The sequence below is a fragment of the Triturus cristatus genome, chromosome 10, assembly GCF_964204655.1.
Source record: "Triturus cristatus chromosome 10, aTriCri1.1, whole genome shotgun sequence".
Lineage (NCBI taxonomy): Eukaryota > Metazoa > Chordata > Amphibia > Caudata > Salamandridae > Triturus > Triturus cristatus.
The window spans coordinates 1,088,940,912-1,088,960,485 of record NC_140593.1 but is presented as its reverse complement, the minus strand read 5'-3'; the positions used below and the strand labels follow the sequence as shown (position 1 = coordinate 1,088,960,485).

Genomic DNA, 19,574 nt, shown 5'->3' with positions numbered 1-19,574 from the left:
GGCCGCGACAGCGTCAGCAGGGCTCCGATGTTCCAGGTGGTTCAGAAAGGGTTCACAAGAAGGAGCCGTGACGCAGTCAGCAGGGCTCGTGATGGTTCCGACAAGAGTTCTTCTCCATAGGGTCAGCCGCGATTCAATCAGCAGGGCTCTCGACTCCGGGATACAACTGCCGAGCTGTGGTGGGGTCGCCCCAGATATAGGTCTGGAGCCCTTTGATGTCCGGACCTATGCGCCCGAGGGGGCGGAGTGGCCGGGTGGAGGTGGCCAGACGCCCAGCAGGAGAGGCGCCAGGCTCATGGGAGTTGCAGGGCGATCACGCCTCGAGAGGGGAGGACAGTTGGGGGTCCCATCGATACTGTCCTCCGCCGGGGGCGATGAATGGTTCCTGCGGCACCCCCCTGGCTAGTTCGTGGTGCCTCGATGTCGGGGCTTCGCTGGGGTCGAGGCCGGGTTGAGCGGGGTCGCGCCGGCTGGTGCACGGTGTGACGTGGATGCCAACAAGATGGCGGAGCCACGAGGAGTATGCGACCACGCGCAGCTCCGGGTGAAGGGCCTTGGTGCAGTTCTGACGGGTGGCCCGTGAAGGGCGGGGAATGGGCACAATCCAGGGGGTTAAGGACCACGCCACGAGGCCGGGTCCAACATGGAACATTCCAGGCTAATAAAACACACAAGTGATTTTTTTGGTACACAGTCCATCTTAAACTGAATTATTTGAAAGTACTCTCAAATGTCACTATCAAGTAATTTGGACACATGATGTAAATTGATTTGACTAAGATCACACACTGTAGCCATGCAGGAAATTCGGGATTTGAACCCAGGCTGCCCAGTCACACATGGTGCACCTAAGTCACTAACCAGATCAATTTATTTTTCTCAATCCCCTTTAAAACCAAAAGACAGTGTTTTTGTACTGTTCTGTAACATGAATAGAATACTGTGCTAAATAAATACAGATCGCAGGTTAATCTGACACAAAAGCTCAAACAAAGGGCTATAATGAAGGTAAAGACTGGTAGGACACCATATGCTAATATCACTGAGTTTTTCGACATTATACAGCTATTCTAGAGGTGGGCGAGCCACTGAGAGGTTGAGTCAGGCTCGAGCCTGAAGTCTGGCTCTGGCTCAGCTTCACAAAGCCGAGCTTTCATGTCGGTTCTGCCTTCTTCCCTCTAGCCAGGATGTGGCGTTAAGGCCAGTGCTGCCAACTTTGATACTAGGGAACCAGGTTTGATTCTCAGCATTGGCTCAACATCCTGTGATTCTGGGCAAACAACTTGATCTCCCCATGCCTATAAACAATGAATGTGACCTTGTGTAATGTAAGTTGTGCTAAGAAAAAGTGCTCCAATACCTTTGGGTAAAAACTGCAGAAAAACGCACAAAGAATAAAGCCTTAACATAAGGAACGACAAATACCCATTTCCTGGCTGATTTGTACAAAGTTAAATTAGGAAACCAGAGAAATCACGGCATCCCTGATTAAACTGTGTGATCATAGGCAAATATTTTACTTGACCGAAACTCTTTTTTCTTCATTAAGGCGTATGAAAGCACTTTCAAATATGTGAGTTCTGAATACCAGCTGTACAAACACCTGCTGTATTTGATTCAATAGACTTTATTGTGACGTATTAACCTCAATGCTTCACATGTCAAAGAAATAAACTTCTCTTGAATGTTATCATATTTTACATGATGTTTGTTATATGATTGACATAACAAACACATCAGGGCTTGCTTGGCTAATGCACAGGCTCTAAGATTGGAGCCAGACCCTTGGCTCGGCTCTCGTTGTTAATTTGTTGTCTCACCCACCTCTAAGCTATTCAATGCAGCGACCGAAGTGCACTAAAACAAGTATGGATACTGCCATTGTAACAGGGTCAGTGAGCGCGGGGGTGGAATCAAAAGCGTGGCTAAAAACAGCAAAATATTCTGTAACTATTTTGTTGATCTCTCACTGTCAGGTGACTACACATAAAATAACGCACATCTTGACTGAAAATAAAATAAAAGTTAAACTAATCAGTATAAAACCTCCATTGGTTAATGCGATCAGTAGAGATGTATATGTGTGCAACCAGAGGCCCACCGAATTGAATCCTGTTTGGTTCAGCAGGGAAAAGTGACTTGTATATTTTTAGTGCCTGGAGATCCTGCACAGTATAATATAGGCTGCCACTAAATGCACATATAAATTTAGGTTAAAAATAAAAAGTGCTCCTAAAGTATACATTTCAGTAATATGCAGATTATACCTAGTGCAAACAATTTTTATAACTGTCCATTCAAAGCTCGCATTCCACAGCTCAGCTTGGAACTTCCTTACAGTACCCTCTCAAAATGAAAATATCTTGCCATCAGGAAGCTTCAAGTGACTCCATCAATTAAGGCCTCACAAGCAGCCTTTACATTTGCTGATTAACCAATTGCACACATTTGCATCTCTTTGCGGAAGCAGACACACTGACAAGAAGTCTTGTTTATTTTGAGCTGTCTGCCCCACCCTCTGGAGTGCAGCACAGGAATCTCAATTGTGGGAATTAACTTTTGTCCTTTAGCTGAGAGGGTCAAATTAATGTCATCCATTATAGTGCCAATATCGGCAACACTCCCCATCCATCCCACAGCAATAACCTGGAGAAATAATCAGACAAGACACATTCTTACTGGAGAAAATTGCTTCAGGTTTATTTGCATAACAAATATGCCAACATGCCCCTCGCCGCCTGCCCGCCTGATGAGCCAAATTTCACTGTGGCCCTAGCCAACTGGTGTTTGTTAGATTTGGGGGATGAGATAGCCCCTCCCACCAGTGGACCGCCAGTCCACCCCCTTACTCACGCCCCCAGGTAAGGGGCGGAGCGTTGCAGGCAACCCGCGGTTGCTCAGGTCCACAACCGCCCGTAGGACTAACGGGGCGCCGTCGCTCCTCCAGGGTCCAACGCAAGGACCTCCCTGGGGATATTTGGCTAACACAGCGTTCTGGGCAGGCTTGGCAGCGGAGCACACCATGCAGGTGGGATGATGGGAATCCCAAGGTTTTATAGGTACAGCTGTCTGTAGCCACCCAGTGGAGTGGCCGGATTGACAGGTTAAGTGTATCATGTACAGGAGAACTTTGAGTTGTCCAAAGGCACCCTGTGAGGCACCAGAGGTGATGGGGTGCAGTGTTATTGTGCAACTAGGTGCAAGTTGGATCAGTTGCATAATATGGTGTACAGTGCTCATTAAAGGATGCTAGCAACTGAGCATTTCTTTATTTTACCAGGATCTAAGGTCTGGGCTAGGCCCGTCCATGCGTCCTGTGCGTGGCGCGACGGACGGAATCCAATAAATGGAGGCATGGGTTTTCCACCACTGACTTAACTTGGTTGGGGGGCCCAGGCATGCGCTGGAACAGCTTGCTGTAGAAGCTGCGACAGTCTTGTGGGGGGGGGGGGGGTGTTCTCCCCTCCCATCCTTTTAGTCATACACTGGGGAGGCATGAGTTGACTTTCCTGGGTAGGAAGGCACTGCTGTAAGTCCTCCATGCGTAAGATGAGCAGCTAATTGGGGGGCATATGAGTTATAGGGGTCAGGGATAACCCCTCGTTTAGTATGGCGAGGAGCCCGGTCAGGGGAGGCAAGGAATCCTCACGCAGCAAAGCTAACAGTGCCATGCGTAAAATTCACTGAACAGAGGTGGTTTAGCTTTATCAGGCATGGGTTTTAGCATGCCAAGTACACAGGGTGATTAAGAGGGGGTTCACCTGTCTAGAGTGAACAGGGACATTGTACCTGGGAGAGGCCTGGGAATCAGCAGGATGTAGGTAAAGATGCCTACCTTGGTGGGGGCCCTGGGGTGACAGTGGCCACACCCAGTGCTGTGGCGGAGTTACAGGGCGATCCAGAGGCTGTAAGGTACAGAAGGGTACCCTCTGCAGGAGCACAGTAAGGGTGCTAAAGCCAAATATCCCCAGGGAGGTCCTCGCCCTGGACCCTGGAGGAGCGACGGCGCCCCGTTAGTCCTACGGGCGGTTGTGGACCTGAGCAACCGGGGGTTGCCTGCAACGTTCCGCCCCCCTTAGCTGGGGGGCGTGAGTAAGGGAGTGGACTGGCGGTCCACCGGTGGGAGGGGTTAGCCCCTCCCCCAAATCTAACAAACACCGGTTGGCTAGGGCCACGGTGTAATTTGGCTCATCAGGCAGGCAGGTGGCGAGGGGCTGCCTGCCCTGGGATCGCCCGTAAGATAACCCACAATGTTGGCATATTTGTTATGCAAATAAACCTGCAGCAATTTTCCGCACTAAGAATGTGTCTTGTCTGATTATTTCTCCAGGTTATTGCTGTGGGAGGGATGGGGAGCGTTGCCGATATTGTCACTATGCAGGGCTGCCCCTGGCCCACGAAGGGGGCCCTCCTAAGAGGGCGGCCCCCCCGTAGTGCCACAGGATGGCACACTGCCTCCCAGTGTTTCGGACTCTCGAGGGTCCCCCATGCCCGTGTCACTTCCAGGCAGGAGGGGGCAGGGGTAGAGGTACATATACCTCTCCCACCCACTGTTCGCCCTCTTTTTATGCTGCCTTGACACCCCCCCGCCTGTACGCCGGGTAAGCGGTGGAGAGGTAAACGGCGTCAAGGCAGCATCAAAAGAGGGTGACCAGTGGGCGGGAGAGGTACCTCGCCCGCCCCCTCCTGCCTGGAAGTGACGCGCGCATGGGAGACCCTCGAGGGTCCCAAAACACTAAGAGGCTTACTCGTGTGCCATCCTGCGGTACTAAGGGGTGGCCGCCCTCTTAGGAGGGCCCGCTTCGTGGGCCCGAGGCAGCCCTGCAAGACATCAATCACGGACAATGGACGTTAGGGGTAATTTATGGACAGCCCATGAAAATTACGGATGGGTGGTCTGGTCACCCTACCCACCTTCATTCCACATCCCCACCACGTGGACCATGGCCAGTTCACCTCGGAGTGAACCATGTGATCTTGCTTGGCACAAAAGAGCAGTAGTTAATTTGCAAACAAATAAGTGCCGGGCACTCGCCAGAAGGCAGCTTGCACCATGGGCGTAACACAGGCCCCCGCCTCCCCCGCGGCACGGCCCCAGAGCTGTAGGGGGCCCCCTTAGCACAGTACTTAGGCCTGAGCGCTCCGTACTAAATCTTGATCGGGGGCCCCTCCATGTACATTGCAGGGGGGCCCCTTAAACTTTGGTTACACCACTGGCTTGCACCAGCTCATAACTCCTGTTAGCGCCGCCTAAAACAGAACCAACTACTCACCATGAAAGTGGAGAGAGGATGTGGCATAATGGCCAGAGCTGCTGTCTACAGAGCAGGGTAACCAGGTTTGGCTAAACATCCTGTGATTTTGGGCAAATCACTTAATCTTCCCGTAAATCAATGTGTCCTTTACTGGTGCTCATGAAAAGTGTTGGTGTTGATGATTAAGTGCCGGTGCTGAGCACCAGAAACTACTGGCTCAAATTAAGCACTGCACAAGAGGCATTCTGTAACATTGATGGACTATGTCCATTTGTCCTGACGTTTTGCTTAGTTTTATCACTACAGGTGGTCGCAAGGCGAGATTTGAGCTCTTTACAAAACAAACAAATCAGTAATAAAGCATGTGCTCTTTTCTTCTTCGTATCAGTTCACCACCTGGTGCCTTTGAGGTGTGGAAATATGTTATGCCGTTTTCTTCTCAGTTCTGCTATTTTTTTCCCGATTGCATTGCTATTTTTTTCTGATTTTAAAGAAAAATGATAGATACACATTTACTTTGCACAACTGAAGCCAAACCTTACTGAATTCACATGGAAGAGGAAGTGAAGTGAAGAACCCAGGGGGGCTTCAAATATTGGTTCCATTTTTCATGGAGTTATGAAAATGAATTCAAATATCATTACGCACTGAAAACACACGACGGTTTGCTAACTTTAATGTCTGGTGTTATATCACACTCGGCCCTTTTGCTTTAAGCAACTAACTCTGCTCACATCTAACGCAACCCCCGCAACCCATTGTGACTGGAAACTTTCAAAAGCGCAGCTGCACATGTGGTCGCCACTGCTCGACCCTGCGCGCTTCCGTAGTTTCCACAGACCGCGTCACCACAGAAACACAGGCAGGCAGCTTCAGAGACCGCCATTCATACTGGTGACGTCACGGGCTGCAGTAGTCAGGTACTCCCACTGGTCCCCCGCCTTTGGAAAAAGTGAAGCAGGGCTGCTGGGCCCCTTGAGAGAATCATTCCCTTATCCACTTAACATATTTATTGTTTACCTTAAAGTCTCCGTCATGCCCCAGGTACAGAGGCTTGAAGAAAGGCGCGGGGTCAGGTATTAGAACAGACATCTGCTTCCACAGCCTGCAATGTTTTCAAATAGGACAGACTTCAAACTCTTCATCAGCATATAAACAAAATGGCATGATGCAAATACAACTGCCTACATCGAAAATATAAACATACTTTTATAAATATTTTAGAAATGTTTTTTATTTGAAAACTGACACACTCTTCCACTTGGAAAATCTTTACCTAGAGATAAGGTATGCAAATGTATTTTTAAAAATCTAAAACATTTGTGATGAATAGCCTAAAGGCGTGATGCAGTAGTGGTCCACAAACCGTGGTGCATACCACCCAGGGGGCATATTGTGCAGGGTGTGGGAGAAACTATAGACAAGATGTAATAGGGTTGACTAAGAGGACAACCTTGGCACTTGACTTGGCAGACCCAGTGTCCTTACAGGTGCCCTGGGTAATTTCATCCACCCATCAATCAAGTCATTCATCTTCACAAGGAATGTTCTAAGCCAGTGGTTCCCAACCTGGGGTCCGGGGACCCCTGGGGGGTCCGCGAAGCCTCCTCAGGGGGTCCGCGAATCCTCCTCAGGGGGTCCGCGACTACTTAGAAAATTAAATAATATTAACAGATTAATAAAGTGTATATAAATAAAGAAGCTAAATGTACAATTTAATATTTTAAAATGTACTGTAAATGTGAAAGATTTTGAAACTGGAGGCTAAAAGTTAAATTAGTATCCTCAGATTGATTCGTTGGAGTAGTGCAGGTGCATCAAACAGAATAAAGTATGACTGATGAGTGGCTTAATTGAATTTACAAATCCTACAACCTTTCTAATAAAATACAATTTAGATGTATATTTTTTTTTATATGTGTTTGCGAATTCAATAAAATGTGACATCATTTCTGCATTTGTCTGACGAATGCTTTTTTCTGTAAATTTTTGTGTATTGTTTTGCAGTTGAAATCATCAGCAATGCTTAGGCCGGGGTTCCCGGCTTCCAGTTATGACTCTTGGGGGGTCCCCGGAAGCCAATGATAATTCAGTGGGGGTCCCCAGGTTCCAATAATGATTAAGTGGGGGCCTCCAGAAGTCAAAAGGTTGAGAACCACTGTTCTAAGCCTCATTCGTGATTGTATCAAAATATACATTTAAAAAACTTTCTTCTGTGCCTACATTGGAACACTTCTGTAGACATGGCTAATTCTGTTGAAGGTTTCTGGAAGATTCTGGAGCAAGTCTGTACAATTCAAGCCCCCAGTGCTCGTATCAACCCAGGGACCGTCAACTAGTCGGCCAGGTTTTCCCCTCCCTGGTCACACACATATTTCCTGTTTTTTATCTCACCCACAGACAGCTTTAGCCGTGTGATGAGAGCTATCGTCATCATAGTACACACACCACACAATGTATTCATACAGATACTGAAAGGAGCTTTATGGACAGCACCTTTACGTCATTGGCTACAGTGGTTTAGCTGGCTGTAGGCATCGGCTCACAGTGTTGCAAATCAGCCTTTACATCAGCCCATGCCATTTTGCAGCTGTAACCTTCTGCAAAGTATTGTCCCTCATCGTACAAAAAAGTCTACAAGACCATTGCCCACCTTCTCCAGCTCATCTGTTGGGGTCTGGTGCTCCTGCACCCATCCCAGTCCAGTGCTACCCCTATCCCAAGGTACGTTGATTTAAAGATGGTTAGAGATTGACATAGTAAACGCACAAGATGGCGGCTCACAGGAGGGAGGGAAGAGGCTCCATTTTGCTCTTCTGGGATCCTTTTGGTGGTACAGCAGCAGCAAATGCACAAAAAACTGGTAAGACCCCAACTGTGTGATTGATAATCAGTGCAGCAAACTGTACCAAATGCATTGCAACTGGCATGAGAGACTGTTACAACCCGCATTGTAATTATGTGCATTACAAATTGCAATTTTTTTATGACTGATGAAATTTCTAATACCAGTCGACATAGCACTTCAGTTCTCTGGCAGGGGTAATAAGCGCTATACAAATACCAATACTATAGTATTCTACACACATGCACAAGCATGGTGTTGCATCGTGTTTGCATTGGAACTCCAGTGGCACACACGCATTTTGATGGGGGAGCACCAATAAAAACAAGCATTGGCAAACCCAATTGGTCAGCATTTAACTTTTAAACACGAGATATTTGGCTTTGTCTATGGTTGTTTTTATTTCTGCCGATCACCCCCTTCAATACTCTGTGTTTTTGGGTAAAGCATGGTGCAATGAGGGCAGGCCGTGATAGGAAAATAAAGGTGTTTTGATCTTTTTTTCTAACTTTGCCGCAATGCAGGGCTGTCCACAGATAGCTGCACAAGTGCCTCTGGCATCACTTCCCTATCTTCCAGCTTTGAGGACCAGTCGACGGTGAGGTAACAGCCTAATAGAGCGGGCTTACCACAGGGGCAACTTACTATTGTTCCAATATTCTCTAGTGTCAGCCTGAAGCTCTAACAGGGAAGCCAGGCAAGGGATTCCACTGAAATAACCCAGTAGAAACCATGTGGTTAGATCTATTCATCAGAATCCCAGTCCACAGTAAAAAATCAACATTTGACAATAAAATAATGACATTTGGACTTACGGTCTTATGGAAAACTGTTAAAAAAAATGATGATTGTTTATCCAAATACATATCTACACATATTAAAATATACTTCAAATAGATTAAAACAATTGAATGAATGAATAAAGACCTCTCTGACAAGTGTGGCTATTTAGATATCATCCCCTCAAGGAGGAGTATAACTTGAAAGCCCTTTGTACAGTCTGCCAGCGGAAGGGCATTGTCTGTGTTGAGGTATTTTCTTGAGTCCCCTCTCTCACCAAAGGTTTCCCCTAGGTGACATGCTTCATCATTGGGGCCATCCCAAGCATCTACTGCTTGGGGCGTGCTGCGACTTGCGACAGTTACGTAGGACACATTAGGGACTATTAATACATTAACAATTAATTCTTCCCTTTTATTAACCCCTTTTTATCCTTTACCAACTAGGAGCAAGAATAAACTCATTTACGCTCACTAGCTAGGTAATTTTTTAACAACCACCCACACCCCCCCTTCACTACACTGCACTACACATAGTCATTATAACTCAGTGACCCTACGTAACTGTCGTTACAGCTTCAAATTTATTGGGATATAAAATTTCTTAGAGATCAATTTCAGGATTGGAAAGCTATCTTAATAGTATATGGAGGTGGATATTTTGCCTATCCTGCTGCCGTCCTCCGCATTGCTACGCTTTTAGAATGGGGAATGACGACAGTCCTCATTTAATGCAACCCATACAACGCTCAGACCTCCTTCGTACAAATTCCCATATCTTGTAGGGAAACTTTACCGGAATATTATTTTTAAATCAATCAGTGTGTGAACCCCCGAGCTTACCTTTGTGGCACGTGACAGTAGGCAGATATAAGTGCTATCAGTACGACGAGGCAGGCTGCTGTGGTAGGTAGCCAAGACTTTAGTACCAACTTCTTTCCTGCAAGATCATCTGCAAATTCAAAAGCAAATGGAATGGATTGATCACAAGGGACCTTTTTCATTTACTAGGTGGCTTGTATGGTTGTGTAAGATAGAACGAAGGATACAACTCAGCAAATCAGTACAATGTGAACCCAAAACCCTTTAGGGTGGGACAAACACAAGAATAAGGAGGAAAGCCATTGAATAGGAGCAAGGAAGTGAGATAGACAACAAAGACATCCAATCACGAGCAAAGGGCTGACCTAAACCCACTCTTTATATATTGGAAGCAATAGGGTTGGCCAACAGACAGCTACTGTAGCCTAGACCTAAAACACTGGTGCATCGATGATGAGCTTTGGGAAACAGTATTCCAGTTTTTGGTGTAAAATACACAGAATGACATTCAGTGTTATTTTCCCAGCACCAAGCTGGTCTGTCCTGTGGCCTAGAGAAACTGGTGTATGGCTGTTTAGAGCCGAACATAATTGTGCACCTTATTTTTCTTACCAAATGAGATACACAAGGCAATGCAAGACTCCTGTACAGCATCTTCATAGCTCCCGCACTCATATTTCAAATAGCAAGGGATGCTTTTATGAACTGCAACCTGTACTTAAATCCCTCCCAACACAACTCAGCCAGATCCAATTGCACAGTGGGGAAGACTTTGAGGGATCAACGGGCGGTGTGGCCTGAATGCAGGTCTATTGCGGTGTTATTCCCTATTCAACAAACAAGCCTGTTCTACACTGCAGTAGCTGGAACATTGGAATGCTGTGCAGAAAAGGCTCTGTGGCCTTCACACATCCTGCTCCTTGCAGCACCAGCTGCAGAGTATAATCATGACTTTAGCATCCCATAGACCCTTTGTGAATGTAAAGTATCAGGACTTAGTCATCACAATATCGTCTGGCATAACATTATGCCATAAATATAATTAACAAAAGGGTTATAATGCTATTAGAACATTCAACCACCTGAGGGTAGAAGGTCCTAAATTAAATGGGAGAAACAGAATACAAACATTGGAATGTTGGAGCAGAGGGTCTGTACAAGCCATTATTGGCTCCGAGCCACACCACTATCTTCAGTGGAGAACGTTCCGAAGGTCTAATAGAAAATCTACACCCAATGGGGCAATATTTTTGTAAATGATATTTAGGACATAATATTTATGTCAGAGACAATCTTCCTATGTACACCATTCTGACATACAACCGATTTGGAATAGGACTTCAGTCTTCGCATAAAAAATTCTGATTAGTAAATATATTTGTACTTAGAGCTGCAGATTTGCACACGCCTTACTGCATCTGCTGATCACAATACATCAAGTTTTTAACATTCCGTCTCCTCCAAGGGATGATGTGTGGGTCATTGCATACCATTGTGCTCGGTTTTCCATACCAGCGGAGGGCTCCATTCACTCCAGCGGCCTTTGTATTCAGAGGCGGTTCTCGGCTTGGCACGTACCCGGGACATATATTCTGTGCCACCTTGAAATGCAGACTGAACGAGGAGCAAGTTCTTCCTGTCCACTTCAGTGAAAACACTTCTTTGGTTCTGTGAATACAAAGGAATGGTGAGAGCCATCTTGACATGGCAGTGACAGCTGTCGTTGAGATAATACACTGAATGATATCAAACAAGAATTAAAAACTATAACATTTAACTGACTGAACCCAAAAGGCAACTGCTGCTCATGGGCACTAAAAATGAAAGGAAGTGATCCATTCAGTGGGGCATTCATCTGGATATCAATGGGACAAAACAAAGCAGACAGACCAAGACTCCTTGAACTTCATGCAGTATTAACTTTGCAATTGATTTGAATATTTTTATTGATGTATTTTTAGGGTATTTATAGGGCACGTATGGACCCTGAAGATAAGCGGGGTGCAGTCCATAGTACATGATCATAAGGAAAGATTGCAGAGACTATAAAGATATACAGGTGAGACACATAAGCATATACATTTACGTTTGCATTGCATATAGGGAGATATTGGGATGTCACCAGATAAAAGTCTGATTTATCAGTGGGAAGTAACAGACAACCCTCTGCTGCTTCTGGAGGAAAGGCTAAATCAGGAGAATAATCCACCGGTGGAATTTACTCCACCATACTACTGGCTCTATGGTGTAGATTACTACCAGTGAATATTTCAGATTCAGCACCTCCTCCATAAATTCGAGAATTTTCCATGGTCAGCCCACTGCACATCAAGCTCTGGGTTCCATGGGGTAATTAAGAGAACCAAACAAGTTTAAATGTGGTTGAATTTGATTGCATACATTTACTCCAGAGTTTTACAAAGATTCAAAACTTTTTAAACTCTATTTTAAATGCAAAAAGTGACATAAATTGCAGAATGTTGTTGTTACTTGTGTTTCAAAAATATATATAAATTGAGTAATAGCCTTGCGACCTCTCTTTCTGAGATCTATGAAAACAATGATTGTTAATAATTTATGTTCAAAGTGCCCAGTAGGGCACTCGAAGTTATTCCAACGGAATTTCTATCTCTATCCCCAAGTCTAACACAAATCCTACAATCAAAACTAAACTTGTACCTGAACACTAATCCCTTTTCAGTGCTTTAAGTTTTCATTGATTTGCCATATGTGAATTGCATACCATGATTAGCCTGTAAGATTGGTGAAAAATGTCTGCTGTCCAAACTATTAATTCCCTGTAACCTGCACTACTGCAGTGGGTTAGGTGGCTTTCCATTCTGTTTGGCTCTGTTGTCTAGGGCCTGATAATGAGAAAATTGCAAAAAGGTTTTGCTTTTCCACCATGAGTATTTCTATTGGATTCTCAGCCACAGGGCGCAAGATGGAAAAATGAAAGGAAGTGAAATGTAGAATTGAAGAAACATTCTACATAAATGCCATTGGTTTAGGAACAGGCCACGGAAACATATAACTTTGGAAATTGTAAACTCTATGTTTTTGTAACACTTGTTATTTTGTCCTGGCATTGAGTCCACTAAACCTTATTGTTATTCGTATTATGATTCTTCTTATCATTATTATTACTACAATATGCTTATATCCTAGTATACCACTATATTAAATTTCTTTCTGTAGGATTATGGGCATGCGCTCCTCAAAGGAAAAGCAGTTGAAACCTAGAGGGCATGTGAAATAACTGAATAGTGTGCATGAGTCAGGCTAAAGCATACAAAGATGTATGCCACAATCTCATGCTCTACCCATTCAACCTGCAAAAATATTTGGAGTTTTACTTTGACTGGAAAAACACAAATTTAACTGAAAAAGTTTCTCAACTCCATTACATTGCCAGGCGATCACATCACCTGGCCTGTGCTTAAACCCTCTCTTTGAACTCATCTTTCTATTATTCTCCGAGGTCATTGTGGGAAGGAGTGCTCTGAAGGCCACATTTTAGGAAAAATGGCAAGGAATCAGAATTATTCAAGTATATATCGTGAAGTAACCTGTCAAAACACTCTATGGACAGGGGCGTTCAACATTGATTCACAAGGGCCTAATATGTGCGAGATGTTTCGTTAATTACTGGCCATATACAATATTTAGATTTAAATGGCTATATGAAAATGTCTCCTGTGCATATATTATATAAATCTGGCTAACTCATAATCTTCCAAGACCACCTTCGATACCATTAACTGTAGACGAAGCATTCACAGTCAAATATTTTTGTAACAGAATAGACCATCTAAGTATCAATCTGAATAAGCTGTATTTTTTGGGAGTAAGCCAGTACAGAGAACCAGGATTAGAGAAATACGTCCAAAGAGAAAATACTATAGAAACGTGTTTTTACAGAGAATTACCTATACAGAGCATGCAGTAAAGAAACACTATTAAAAAGAAAAAAATATTTTAGGAAGCTCAAATGAAGAATAAAAGCCATTTTAAAATTAAGCATTTTATCACAGAACAATAACTTAAATTAGACAGAAAAATAAAAATAAATAAAGAAGCCAAAAAGGGATACACTAGTGGTTAGTACAATGCATAAGGTTATGGTGGAAGGTTTTAAATTCAATGTTAGGATTAGGTAAGAGTGTAGGCTAATGTCATGGTTCAGTTTATAGGGTTTTGGATTTAAAAATAGGAGCAGAGTAAGATTTAGGTTTATATTTAAGGAAAGTTTAAGGGCAGGATTAATACTTGAGCTCAATTTAAAGCTAGGTCTAAGGGTAGGGTGATGGTAAGCTTAAGACGTGACACAAGAAATACATTTTGTTGTAGATAAATTTTTTGCAACAGTCTTCTGGAATAATCTCTCTGATGTTAGGTTGATAAATGATGTTGAAGGTTTTCTGCACTGAACTGTTTGTAAAGGTATTTCTCGGTAAATCAATACTTTGTAATCACATAGATTCTTGGTTTTTAAAGAATCATAACTAAATTGCAAATGTACACAAATCAAGGTTAACTAGGAAAAATCTATTTCATTAGTAGAATCAGCAAATTGTCCATTCTTACCTCCAAGGAGTCTTCTCTCTTCCTATAGCTCAACTCATATTCCAGCTCACCATGCAGCATATAATGCTCAACACTTTCGTACTTGGTTTTCCAGGAGAAATTGTAACCGTCTGAATGGGATACACTCAGGTTGAAAGGAGGATATGGCATGACTGTAGGAATAAATCATTTTATTTACTATCGTTTTAATTAATATTTGCTTCCCATTAATTTTAAATATTGTGACACAAGGATATGATTATTATAACATGCATGTCCAGTAAGTATTTAGTGGTGGTACCTTTTTTTTTATGTGTGAGTTCATCTGTGCAAGATAGGCCTCCCTGTTCTGGATCCCTACACCATTAAATGTAATTTTAATTCATACTTTACCTAAAGTTTTTCTACTAATTTCACTTTTTGGAACAGGACATACATTTAGAAATAAACTGAAATAAAAATCAAAAGTAGCACAGAGGAAATCCTACATCCAGCAGTGGCTAGCCAAATCACAAATAGACAGACCCTTTAGCATCAAATGGATAAACCACAGGAGAAATAGCATCCCATGAATAGTACGGATGTATTGTGGTACACAATGCAGTGAGGCTCCGCACACTGTGAAAATGGGTTGTGATGGTGCCTGGAGAGAACGCATGGTGATATTTACATGGGTAGCACACATAATTTAGCCACAGTGTGCTTGCGGTACTCCAAGGTCTCACCATTGTGGTACTATACTGGCGACATTCAGATCTCCAACCTCTGTACCTGAAAAGGTCCTCATTACAAGTCGCCTGTTCTTTTTCAATCCCTGTGCAAAATATGGTTTCCACAGCGATCAAAATTACAAGACTTGTGGCAAAATGGGGCATATCAGCAAGGGCCTGCGATAATTAATCGCTCAGCGCTCTTAGCGCGAGGATAATTATCGCAGGTTAACGCTGGATTCTATCGCGGAGATAGCGTGCTATCAGCAACGCTTATCTCCCGAGCGATAGAAATCCATGCGTTAGCCACAAAACAGTGTGATTATCGCTGGAAATCCAGCAATAATCGCACTGAGACCGGCGATACCTTGCTGATAGGGCAGGGTGGATTTAGCCATGTAATCCACCTTCCATTGGATTACATGGCTAAATCAGAATAAAGCGGTACAAAAGGGGGTGGTGATGGACAGAGCATCAGACCCAATCAAACACTCACACCCAGTCAGCAGATCTGGGTTTGATCCATCAGCGTTCTTTAGCCCACTCTGCCACCCCAGTTCAGACATAGTCAAATGCAAATCAGTCTGACCCTGTGCCTCATGGGAACAGTCCAGCCCGAACTGCCAAGCCATGCCTTCCCTGGACCGGAAACAAGCTTCCTAGGACTGGTTTCTGACATTTCAGCCGTCTTCAGCCAGGCTTGCTTGAATCCAGTGGCAAAGTGAGCAAGGGACTCACGTCTGAGCATACCCTGCCAACTTATGGCGTACAAAGCGGTACAAAAGGGGGTGGTGATGGACGGAGCATCAGAACCAATCAAACACTCACACCCAGTCAACAGATCTGGGTTTGATCCATCACCGTTCTTTAGCCCACTCTGCCACCCCAATTCAGACATGGCCATATGCAAATCAGTCTGACCCTGTGCCTCATGGGAACAGTCCAGCCCGAACTGCCAAGCCATGCCTTCCCTGGAACGGAAACAAGCTTCCTAGGACCGGTTTCTGGCATTTCAGCCGTCTTCAGCCAGGCTTGCTTGAATCCAGTGGCAAAGTGAGCAAGGGACTCACGTCTGAGCATATTACAAGACTTGTGGCAAAATGGGGCATATCAGCAAGGGCCTGCGATAATTATCGCTCAGCGCTCTTAGCGCGAGGATAATTATCGCAGGCTGACGCTGGATTCTATCGCGGAGATAGCGTGCTATCAGCAACGCTTATCTCCCGAGCGATAGAAATCCATGCGTTAGCCACAAAACAGTGCGATTATCGCTGGAAATCCAGCGATAATCGCACTGCGACCGGCGATACCTTGCTGATAGGGCAGGGTGGATTTAGCCCTGTAATCCACCTCCCATTGGATTACATGGCTAAGTCAGAATAAAAGCAGGCGTAAGGAAAGTAGCGATAACCGCGGTTAGCGCTACTTTTCTTATCGCTCTGCATGTTAGCGTACACCTTGATAATTGGAGAAATGTCGGTGAGCGACATTTCTCCAGTTATTTTGGGGAGAAACGCCCACTTTGCAACTCTTAGAGATGCAAAGCTGGGCGTTCAGAAAACAGGCGCTAAGGCATGGATTCACGCGTTAGCGTGTCCATGCTGATAGGGCGATAAAATTATCGCCGCTTTTCGTCCGAAAACGGACGCTAAAGCGGCGATAATTTTATGGCATCGCCTTGCTGATATGCCCCTATGTGCGCAAAGCATCAACATCCACTTGTTAAGCCCTATTTTAAAGGAAATAACTTCTAACAGATAATACTTGTCACACATTTTAAATTCCGATCCATGTGGTATAGGGTTTTAGAAGGTGCAATAGCCCAGCCAGGCCACTCATAATGAAGAATTAAGTGTATAATTGGAAGCACAGTACTACCAGTGTTTAAAAAAAATATATATTACATGTGACATTGTGATTTCCTGTGACTCACTTGTCATTTATTTTCGATCTAAAGTTCCTTCATGACTGAACTCACTTTAATTTGTTGTACTTATAGTACTATACTGCCTCTGTTTTTAAGAGTTATATTTAATTCGGGCTTGTAAACATATTTAAACTTTATATGTGTTAAGTGGGTGAACATGTATATTTAACAGCAGAAAAAAATCCCACCTAGCTATCATACAGAATCTGCCTTTTCTAAATGATCAGTCAAGAAGTTATCCTTTTTCTGGATCCTATTTTTCTGGCATTAGGACTGTGCTCTGTAATTCAGTGCCACAGTGTGTGCGCTTTGATCCTAAAATGATACTGTTAAAACCTGCGTCACCCCTATCGGGGTATTTCACTTTCCTGCAAGGCTGTGGTAGATGGCATAGAAAATGCACCAATGGCATTGAAGTTGCATGTCATATGCGGACTGCAGTATGTATTTACATTAATCTCATATCTGACAAAAATATATTGTTACCAGGAGCAGCAGTGTGCTCTGGTCGACAGTTTTGGGGCCACTTCAGTGACACAAGGAAAGGAAAAGTGTCTGCCATGCAGGAACATCTATTTTTATATATTAATAAGTTACTTCTAAAAGCCCACAGGCAGTGTATGGAGAAAAGTAGCATACAGCATGTTAAAAACAGTGTAGCCTCACATTATGAAAAGAGGTTGTCACTTTGAAGCGTTTTACTATAGACTCAAGAAACAGGCCCAGCTATAACAAAAATCCTTAAATTGCAATTCTGCTTGGGATAATGCTAGCCAAACGAGTCAAAGTATTTACCGCCCACTTTTCTAAATCTAATAGAATGATTTTTGAAACCCGTGGTGTGAAATAAACTTTCTAAAAATGTACTTTGTGTTGCCTCGGCTTAGACCCACATTTGCCACTCATCTCACCTCCAGAGGCTCAATATACATTCCTAAAAGGAATTAATGATTATGCCTTTTAGAGGTCAGTGGATTGGCCTCTAGGCCCTGGAAGGCAGGGTATTCTCAATTGTCCATCTTTGAGGGGAGATGTACATTTGGCAGAACAAAGGGAACCTCAGTTGATTTGTTGATGTCACATGTGGTTGAAATGATGTGCTCTGATTCTTTCTCAGGGCCCTGCGAAACCCTCTAGCTCCACACAAGGAGGAAGGATAACCAGTATTTACCCTAACAGAGAGGAGGTATCTCATCAAAATAGGAAACTAATTTTGAAAGAGTGAGAGAACCTCCTACTGGAAGGATGGGTTAGCCATTCTGGATTTAGGTCTTCAGGGAATTTTGACAGTAAATCAAAGAGTGTGTGCTGTACAAGGAGGTGGACATAGGGCAAGAAGAATTAGTCTCTGCTGCAAGAAAGAAGACTCAAGGACTCCGGCTGGAATCAGAGACTGGTACAGCTCTCAAAGTGTCAGGTTGCTGTCCTTTTGTCTGCTCCAAGGACATAAAAAGCAAAAGTTCCCCAGACTCCAAGAGAGCCTAACTGACTACTTCCAGAAGATCTGCTTGGAAAGAGATCTGATACCTAGAAGCCTGCCACAAAGACTGTCCAGAGAGACTTTTTTCCCACAAGTCAAGAAAAGTGGACGTAGTAATTTATTACACCTCCCAAGGAAAGGGACACGGTGCCGAGGCTTCCTGTGGGTGGGTGCACTCAAGGATGGCAACAAAATCAGGTTCGTCCCTCTTTGAGCACCTTGATGTGCTGAAAATGGGTTCAGTGAGACCTCCTAGAAAAGGAATCCAGCCGAGTGAAGCACTGCCTGGTTAGAGCTTCTATCCTTGCCTTGCTGGAAAATTCTGAGAACCAAACAAACACTAAGCCTGAAGGTAAAACGCTGGATCAGGCGAGGTTTAAATCTATCCCAGCGGCAAAGCAGAATTGATGGCTACAAAATTAATCTTTAGCCCAGTTTGAGCTTTAGGCATCAAAATCAATGGGAGCTTGATGACACTGTATCTAACTTCGTTGGACCCTCTTTACCCTCAGACCTTGCCCCGCTCGAAGCTTTGACTTAAAAAAAAGTTTAAGTCACAAGGTAAAAACTTTGAGCAAAGTAACCTGCCTCATGCACACAAACTCTGCTCCATCGTGGTTAGCCTGAAATCGCCTCTAGGTTTTGGTCAACTGCGAACTGTTATTTTCTAATCATGCCTTAACTAGGTGATTTTCACTTCAAAACATATAAAATCATGTCTCTGGTTCCTCCTATATTATTGTAAACATTTTGTTTTCTTCTTGCTCAATTAATTTTTTCAATATTTTTCTAAATTGGTTTGTGAATTTTATTATGTGTTTTTTTAACTGTAAAATTGTTGGTACTGCTTGAACTTAACACACACTTCCCTGTGGACTACCTGCTGCTTGTACCATACCTTCCAGTCTTTGGGCAAAGATTATCTGAGAACTTTGGTTTGGCCTAACCAGATTGTGTTTATTAAATTGGTAAGAGTTGCTTTTCCCCAAAATAATACCAAGATTACTGATGTCTATGCTTGTTCCACTTCGTAATTTTAATAAGGTATTGCATTGGCTGATAATTTGTCACTTTTTGTATTCATTTGTTCTTTTTTGGTGGGTAAAAATGGTGGTTTTGAGGATCTATTACGTGGGCCAAACTCCAAATAGACATATATATAAATTAAAATATACACATATTAAAAGTTG

The 19,574-nt window shown here is 43.8% G+C and overlaps 1 protein-coding gene across 1 annotated transcript in view; it reads right to left on the bottom strand.

The window, feature by feature from the left end:
- IL21R (interleukin 21 receptor) overlaps positions 1-19,574 on the bottom strand; it is a 184,049-nt gene that overhangs the window by 56,034 nt on the left and 108,441 nt on the right. Inside the window, exons 5-8 of the mRNA XM_085629269.1 lie at positions 14,289-14,440; positions 11,192-11,369; positions 9,723-9,831; positions 6,276-6,360 (exon numbers count right to left, since the gene is read on the bottom strand). Of these exons, the coding sequence (XP_085485395.1) occupies positions 6,276-6,360; positions 9,723-9,831; positions 11,192-11,369; positions 14,289-14,440 (524 nt within the window). The remainder of the gene's footprint in view (positions 1-6,275; positions 6,361-9,722; positions 9,832-11,191; positions 11,370-14,288; positions 14,441-19,574) is intronic.